Source organism: Arachis hypogaea, chromosome 4 (genome assembly GCF_003086295.3).
Source record: "Arachis hypogaea cultivar Tifrunner chromosome 4, arahy.Tifrunner.gnm2.J5K5, whole genome shotgun sequence".
NCBI classification, from domain to species: Eukaryota; Viridiplantae; Streptophyta; class Magnoliopsida; order Fabales; family Fabaceae; genus Arachis; species Arachis hypogaea.
The window spans coordinates 118,992,953-119,001,867 of record NC_092039.1 but is presented as its reverse complement, the minus strand read 5'-3'; the positions used below and the strand labels follow the sequence as shown (position 1 = coordinate 119,001,867).

At 28.9% G+C, this 8,915-nt stretch overlaps 1 protein-coding gene across 1 annotated transcript; it reads left to right on the top strand.

Annotated features, from left to right (window-relative positions):
- Positions 1-4,019: 4,019 nt before the first annotated feature.
- LOC140184244 (uncharacterized) lies at positions 4,020-8,604 on the top strand. The gene is made up of 3 exons (XM_072234557.1): positions 4,020-4,757; positions 5,129-5,354; positions 8,039-8,604. The coding sequence occupies exons 1-3, from the start codon at positions 4,020-4,022 to the stop codon at positions 8,602-8,604; spliced, it is 1,530 nt and encodes a 509-aa protein (XP_072090658.1).
- The last annotated feature ends 311 nt before the right edge of the window (positions 8,605-8,915 follow it).

Here is an 8,915-nt window from a genome sequence, read left to right as displayed (position 1 = left end):
TGTTTTGTTATTACTTTTAAATTGTTGATTTTATTATTAAACAACCGTCCTAATTTTAAAATAATTTATAAATAATTTATAAATAACTTTGTTTAAATTAGTTCAATAATATTAAGATTTAAATATTTAACCACCTTGCTAATAAACTCGAAAACTAAATCCTTATTGATATCTAACAACCTAACCGAATAATTTATATATTAATTTTTTTTAAATTAGTTTAATAATATTAAGATTTAAATATCTAACTATCTTGTTAATAAATTCAAAAACTAAATCCTTATTATTATCTAACAATCTAACCAAATAATCTATTAATTTATAAATAAAATTACAAAATTTCTAATAAAGACATTTAAGCAAATAATCTCGAAATTCAACATATGAATGCCACGTCAGCAAAAAGTCTCCCCATTTGTATTCGATCTGGAGAAAAGATTGTTTCAAATTTAAAAAGTAACAACTTAAGCAAATAATAAATTATAATTTATAAATAACATTTTAAAAATTTTTAGTGATGATACCTAAACAAATTATTAGTTCAACAATATTAAAAACTAAATACCCAACAATCTAAGAAATCGTATTTAAAAATTTAAAAGGTAACAACGTAAGCAAATAATAAGTTATAATTTATAAATAAAATTTTAAAATTTTTAGTGACGACACTTAAGCAAATAAATTTTCAAACTCAATGTATGAGCACCACGTCAGCATAAGTACTTCCTATTTATATTGCTATAAAGATAAAGATTTTTTTTAAACAGTATAAATAACCTCACATCTTAATAAGACTGGTAATTCTATTTACTTTATTATAATCCTTTGTAATTAGCATAATAGTTTATAAATTATATAAATTTTTAAAAATTATTCTCAAATCCAATTACTTACTTAAAAATTAAAAAAGAACTAAAAGAAAAATAACAACTCAAGAAAAGATAATGTTTCCACCGAAACAAACATATGCTTGGCATTATTCTATTAGATAGACTCTAAATGGGATTCCAAAATATGTGCATCCAAATTCTCAAGTTTTATTTTCAATCTTGATCTTCTTGCAAGTTGAGATATCTCTTTCCACCTTCGAATCTTCCGACTCCGAGGATAGTCGCTTAGTTAGTGTAATAACATTTTCCAACACTTCAGATTCACCATTGGCCGTAACTTCATTGGAGAATTCAAGTAACAAATTCTATACTTTTACCACGTTAAATTAAAGATTTCTTTCTAACTTTTGATTTTATCTCACTAATATTTTTTGAATAAAATTAAGATCTAATTTTGAGAGAACAAACAAACAAAAAATTTATTTTTTGAACAAATACCTTAGTCCCTTCTACTTTCTCCCCTTTAATGATTGAGGATGCCTTTGAAATTGGAAGCAAACTACCGGTGTAGTCAACATCCTAAAATTATAATTAATTATTAATTATTATTTATAAATTAGATACTACTAATGACCAAGGAAGCAAAAAATAAACTGATTTTTAATAGAAAGTACACTTATAATTATACTCACAATTTGAATAAGGTGAACATCTTTGAATTTATTTATGAGATTCACATTATCAGTCATCTTTTTAACTTTATAAGAAGGTGAAAAATGTGGATTATCAGATATTTGAACTTCAACGATGAAGATAAAGGTCTTATCAATTATGTTGAGAAAAAGTGTAGGTGTATCCGATAGATCTTCTTTCTGCAGGGTATTATATAATATATTAATAATAAATAATATAAAAATTACCATTAAAAATATCTTCACTAATATTTTTAAAAATAAATATTGGTTAGAACTTACTAATAGAAGTGGATCAAGTATCTTTACACAGTTCTTTCTCAGAACTTGTTTTGCCTCATTATCAAAGACTACAAAACATGCAAAATAAAATAAAATAGAATTGATGAACAAAAATCAATAGGTGGGAATAAACAAATAAATTTAAAATATAAATAATATAAATTTAAAATAAAATAGAAAAATATTAGTAGAAAACTCATGTTATCGAGCCAAACCATCTCAATTGAGTATGGCAATGGAGAATTTACATAATTTGGTAGTATTCATAACTGTATCACTCGTATACGTACACACAAATTGTCAATGGTAGGATTGATGTCTGCAATTTTGTGAATACCAGTCATTGAAATCAGTAGATAGATTTTGAATATATGTAAAGAAATGGATTGATGTACTTTAAATTGTGGTGTTTTATATCTCTCATAACTTATACTTTTATAGTTGACTCATAACTAAAATTTTTTAAATTTGATTGACTTTAATTTAAATTTAAATTAAAGTCAATCAAATTTGAAATTTAAAAAATAACAACCTAAGTAAAATAACCCAAACAAATAAAATAATTTAAAATTTAAAAAATAACAACCTAAATAAAACAATCCAAACAAATAATTTAAAAGTTGAAAATAACAACCTAAGCAAATAATAATTTATAATTTATAATTTATAAATATAAATCTAAAAATTTCTAGTGATGACACCTAAACAAATAAATTCTCAGAATCAACGTATGAGCGCCACGTTAGCATATGAGCTCCCCATTTGTATTACTATAAAGATGTTTTAATTTTTCAAGTGAACGCAAAAGCTAAACACAAAAGCTACAATTTGTTACTTCTGATGAACGGGAGTTCAAACTCAGAATCATGTTAGAGTTTAGAGGGAAAAAATGAGCCAAACAAAAATTACAGCATTTAAAAAAATTGAACGTATTTTTTGTATTTCTAACATGTTTACCAAACACACCCTTAATAATTGTAGTGTTTAGGCTTAGTTTGGTAAAGTTTTTATTTTTCAAAAATAGTTTTTAAAAGCTAACTTTTAAAAGATGGCTTTTTAAAAGTTGTAGCATTTATGTTTGGTAAATTAAATTAAAAATTGCTTTTAATAAACACAAGCAACAACAATTGCATTTGGTAAAATAGCTTTTAAAATTTAAAAATATTATAATAGACATAAATACAAATATTAAATTTAAAAATTAGTTAACATTATATTAAATTTTTAAATTTTGAAAAATACAAGCCCAACTTTGAAAAGCTCTATCCTATGTGCTTTTAAAAGTATCTCGATTTTTTAAAAGGCACAAACACATAATCTTTTTTATTTACCAAATACAAATGAAAAATTTAAACTTTTAAAAAAGTATAAATACCGCTTCAAAAAATTTTATCAAACCAAGCCTTAGAATGAGAACGAGAGTAATAGTGCTAACTTATTACTCCATTTAGCGACTTATTGTCGAAAAAGGACCTTAACGAGAGTGAGTTTAAGTTTGCAAGTTAGAGCATTTTGTTTAATTTGTTATTATTTGATTACTTTATAAAATAAGAATATATTTATTTTTATGGAAGTTAATTTTTTTAAGATATTTTGTTTATGAATTTTTTTTAACTTCATAATTGTTAATTTATGAAGATTTTTTTTTACTTCATAATATGTATATGTAAAGAAATAATTGTAATTAAAAATTAAATATATCCTGAAAATAAATTGAGAAAAAAAAGATATACATAAATACTAGAATGATAATAATAATGATAATAACGAGTAATTACTATATTTATTTTATTTATTTGAAAAATTCGCAAGCTGTAATAAAAATAAAATGTAAATCAATCTATTTACAATAAGAACAAAATATTAAAAAAAATGAATTTGAAAAGCAAAATTTTAAATTGAAAAGAAAAACTAAATTTTGATGGATCCGCAAATTATTTTAACTTTTAAGTAATGGTTAGTTTTTATTCATATATTTATTATTTTTTTTTTCAAATAAATTGTTCTTATTTTATATTTTTACATTTCAAAATTACCTAAAATCAAAATATTTATTATAAATAGTCAAATTACCGTAATTAAATAAAACATAAAACAAAAAATTGACGCTGTTGAATGGCTAGTGTACTAACTGTAGTGGGCTAGTGGCAGTAAAATATACATATAAATAGTGATGGGCAACTCTATTCCAAATCACATAAGAAAGCAATCGAGCATGGAGAAGAACAAGGGCATGAGCGACGTCCTCCCTCTTGACGTCATTCGGCGAATCTTTCTGAGGCTTCCCGCCAAAGAGCTGTTTCGTCTCAGATGCGTCTCCAAACTTTGGCACTCTCTCATATCCGATCGAGATTTTGCAGAATCTCATCTTAACCATTCCTCTGTAGCACCCTCCCATTCATGCCTCTTCGTAAACTTCTTATCTGTGGGTTACTTTGTTGACGTAGACACACTAGCATTCAAAGAGCTATCTCTCCCTTTCAGCAGGAAGAAGCGATCTTTAGATTTTAGAGTCCTGGGATCCTGCAGAGGGTTTGTTCTCTTAAACCGATTTCCACATTTTCTTATAGTATGGAACCCTCTCACCGGATCCAGCAAAAGAATATCTTACTCTCATATCGTTTCTCGTAGTAAGATCCCGGGCCTTAATTTTCACGATCATGCACTTCTCTTTGGATTTGGTTATGATGCGTCACAGGATGACTATTTGGTAGTTTTAGCTTGGGATAATGGGAACCACTCCCAATTCCACGTAGATTGCTTTTCGTTGAGAACCAATTCATGGATTAGTTTCGATGCAGCACTCCCCAAACCCTTTGGTCACAAAATGTGGGAATCTCGTGGGTTATTCTTACATGGCGCTATTCATTGGTTGAGTTGCTATGGCGCTTACATGAATGCTATTCTTATCTTTGATTTGAAGGAATGGAGTTTCTCAACGACATCTATACCGGTAAAGCATTATAACTGGTACTCCGATCTCACCCTATTAGGAGGGTGCCTAGCCTTGTTTTCGTATGATCACATAGGTAAAACTTATATATGGGTTATGAAAGAATATAAAGTGACGCCATCTTGGATTTTAATGTAGGGAGCTACTCAAATGAAGATGTAAAAAACATCTTTTTATGAAGATCCTTTGTATAAAAGTGTGATTTATTGATTTGGCCACACTTCAAATAGAAAGAACACTTTTTTAACATATCAAAATCTAACCCTACAATCCATCATCCAAGGATCAAAAAAAAAAATTATTACATGAAGACAATTATAATATCTTCATTGGAGTACCCACCTTTAATGTATTCCATTCCTTGTTTTAAGATAGTGCCTCTGTCCTTATCCAATGGTAGTGACATTATTGCACTACTATCTACTACCAAGTTAAAGTTCGCCAAATATAACGTCAGTGGAGAGCTTCTCCAAGAAATTGATTATCCTCCTCTTTGCTATAGGCCAAATCGAAACTTCCTAACTTTCTTTGTATATACAGAGAGTCTCTTGCCATTCCCTGCTGATACCAAGGATAAGGATAAGAAGAAGAAAACCCGTATGTAAACTATTCTTCTATGCTTTTTATTGCTCTGTAATTAAGAAAAAAAGTTTATTTCATGCATAAGTTGCATTCAGATATGAGATTTGACTATTGATTATCTGAAATTAGAATTTGTCAATGTTTAGGGAATCATTAATCACGCATTTACTAGCTGACCTTTTTTGCAGGCCATCGAGTTCGCCGATAAAGTTAGGGTTCACAAATTGAGCATGAAGAAATTTCAATTTCATTTTGCTTTGGAAGTATGATTTTCTTTCCAAATTCTCCATTATAAGCTATCCTGTGGACACTGATAACAAAAAGTACTACTTAAATTGGTAGCTCCTTTCAGTTTTTTTTTTTTCCATGAACAAAATCCTATTACTATTGATCATTGTATCTGAGGCCATTTTGAAGAATTACTTTTAATTTTATATCATGAAAAACAGTCCTATTTTTTTCTGACAAGGATCTAAGTTAGTTATTTGCTATAAGGTGCAAGGTGCATTGGCCTTTCCGAATTAAATAGCAGACTTAGCATCAAGTCAATTTCGTTGAGATCTTTAGTTGAACCTAACCTTTTTAAAATTAAATTCCTAAAAAAAAACTAAATTTTCTTTTTTCCTCTTCCAGGGTGTAGGGGGACATGTTTTGGATTTGCATTCTCTAAATTTTGAATTTTACTTTAGAGCATAAAATATGATCTTTTATTCTTGAATAGTTTCTCTTTCATATTTACTCTTAGTGTCACCTATAAAATAAATTGTGAGAGATCACATTTTTTCTTCTAAGATGAGAATTCAAAATTTAGAGAATCCAAATTTCATGTCTTTTTGTTATATATCCTTGTGTATGACCTTTTAGTTAGGGGAATTTTACATTGATGCTTTTCTTCAATTTCCTTGTTGGCCACTTAAGATATATGAATCAATATCATGACAAAAGGGCTGCATGTTCATTTGTAAGAGTCAAGCATTTTATTTGTGCATTCAAGGACCATAGTTGCTCATCCAAGTATTTGCTGCACAAGATGAGCAGAAGTTGAAAAAATTAAAAGGCACTGCACCTTCCTGTATGTGCATCATTTGAAATGCATATATCTCAAATGGAGCACTTCAATAAAGGGTTTATTTTTTAGGAACAAGGAGCTTGGTAAGACTTCTTTTAAGAGTTTGTATCATGCTATTGTACTTCAGACTAGAACTGGAATCGCATGTGTATGTGAATCTTGGTAATATTTAGAAGAAATTTATGTGGACCAATTTGAATTTTCGTGGTCAATCATTTTTATACTTTCTAAAAAGTAGTGCAAGTCTTCTAAATTGTAATTGTTCATGCACCGTATATCTGTTATAGACGACAAGAAGATTACTATTAAATCATCTTAATAATAAAACATATGAATAAATGACCATTTGTATCTATAAAAAATAAAAATACTGACGTATGTATCCACACTAAATTTAAACTAAATTTGTATTCATACAAGATGTTCTAATTGTGACAAAAATATCCTACATGACACTCCAATCCTCTAAAGACAGAATACTTTTGTCACACAGAAGATATCTTACGTGGGTACAAGTTTAATTCTGATTTAGTGTGGATACATATGTCAGCGTTTTTATCTTTTATGAGTACATATAATCATTTATTCTAAAACATATTTTATAAATTTTTTAATAATTGTCAAATAATTTTTTTTAAAAATATTTATTAATTAATTTTTCGTATATTATTTTATTCTAAAATCTATAATCTATTTTATAAATTATAATTTTATTATTCTTCATTTATATCATCTTCATAATTATATCATTAACCATGGGAAAACAATCTGCCCCTAACATGTTCGGTAGAAAAACATTCTTCTTTCAGTGAAGACACACGAAGAAGTCCCTGTCTCTTGAGCTTTTATATTCCATTTGGAAGGTAATAAGTTTGAATACTAAAATATCTCAACATATGAAAAGGTACATGTTGATTCAATAGAATCTTCAATAAGTATATTTACTGCACCTTAAATGGATGAATGGATTTAGAATATGGGGTATTATTAAGTGGAATGGCTACATATGAAAATCTTGAGCTGAGCTCTATGTTAATGAGTGAATCATCTAATATAGGTCCTTCTTAGAAGAACATTAAAGAATGGATGCATGATTCATCACATTGGTTTGAAAATGAGCGTCAATCAATCAAGGAGTCGGTTGGTTTTGAAAATAGGATAATATAGGATACTTAAAGTAAGATATAAAGAGCAGTAACATAAAAATTAGTGTTATTGTGTTTTGTTTAGTTATAAATTAGAATAAATTATAAAATGTTTAATTATTCTGTTGGTTTCTATAGTTTGGCCAAATTTTTAATTAGGTCCCTATAATTTTTTTCCTTTCAATTGAGTTTCTATACCAATTTTTTTTGTTTTAATTGGGTCCCTATTCGCAGTCAACGTTAAATAAAATGTTGACCTGTGTTAAATTTACCAAAATACCCATGTGTCTAATCCTACATAATCCTTGCCTCCATCCTGAAACTCCAGAGTCCTATTCTGTTCATCGTTCTCCTCTTCTCCCTTTTTTTCTGATTTCTTGCTGAAATTTTCTCATCTTGCATGGATTCTACCTAACGTTCTTTGAGAATATCGAGTTCAAGAAGTCTCAATAAGAAAAGACATTTGTGTTACTGTGGGGAGGCAGTTGTTGTTCTGTCTTCTTTTGAAGTGGCCAGCCATGGAAGGAGGTATGTAACTTGTGGACGAGTGCCAAGGTGCAGTTTTTTCGAGTGGATTGACAATGAAGATGATATGAAAGGTGAGTGGTTGAAGGAGAGGAGGAGTTGTTGCTTCTGTGGAGACTCTCTGATTCTGAAAAGTTCTAATACACCCAAGAATCCAAATAGAAGGTTCATGTCTTGCCCAAGTAGAAGATGCAAATTTTTTGAGTGGGTTGATGAAGAAAAGAAGGTTCGTGATGTTTGCTTATTGTCTTCAGAATATCACTCTGGTCGGGTAGATGGTGAAATTAGGGGTGAAAATGCACAAGAAAGAAGGGTTGATAGACTTAGTGTTGACACGGAGAGGTTGAAGATGGAGATTGGAGAAGTTGATGATTGTGTTGGAAGACTCTGTGTAGAGTTGAATTCGGTCCAGGAGGAACTTCGAAAGTTGGAAGAAAGCATGAAGAAGCAGACCAAGATGCAGATGATGTTTTTTTGTTGTTGTGTAACCCTAATAGTTGCAGTGCTATGTGGTAAAGTTTATTGATGAAGTGGTCATTGTTGGCTTTAAACAGAGCAGTTATTGTGAAGTGTATGTTACGTTAATTAGATTGAATGGATGAAGATTTTTTTTTGTTTGCTGTTATAAATATAATGTGATATTGAATGAAAATGTACACAACTAAAAACAACTGCTATCAGCCTATCACAGATGCATCATTAGCATAATATAATTCACAAAAGTGTTCCTTAGCATGTTCCACACATTACATAAGTTCAGTGGATCTAAGTTGCACTAGTGACAAGATAAATGCTCCACCTAAAATGTACTATCATAAGTGGTCTACCACAAAGCAA

What these genes read in the sequence shown, in the direction of transcription:
- LOC140184244 (XM_072234557.1), top strand. Translation starts at nt 4,020, where the DNA reads ATGGAGAAGAACAAGGGCATGAGCGACGTCCTCCCTCTTGACGTCATT. An exon ending in TCTCAACGACATCTATACCG is followed by an intron (nt 4,758 to 5,128) that starts GTAAAGCATTAT and finishes CCTTGTTTTAAG; the next exon opens with ATAGTGCCTCTGTCCTTATC. An exon ending in GGATAAGAAGAAGAAAACCC is followed by an intron (nt 5,355 to 8,038) that starts GTATGTAAACTA and finishes GTGGGGAGGCAG; the next exon opens with TTGTTGTTCTGTCTTCTTTT.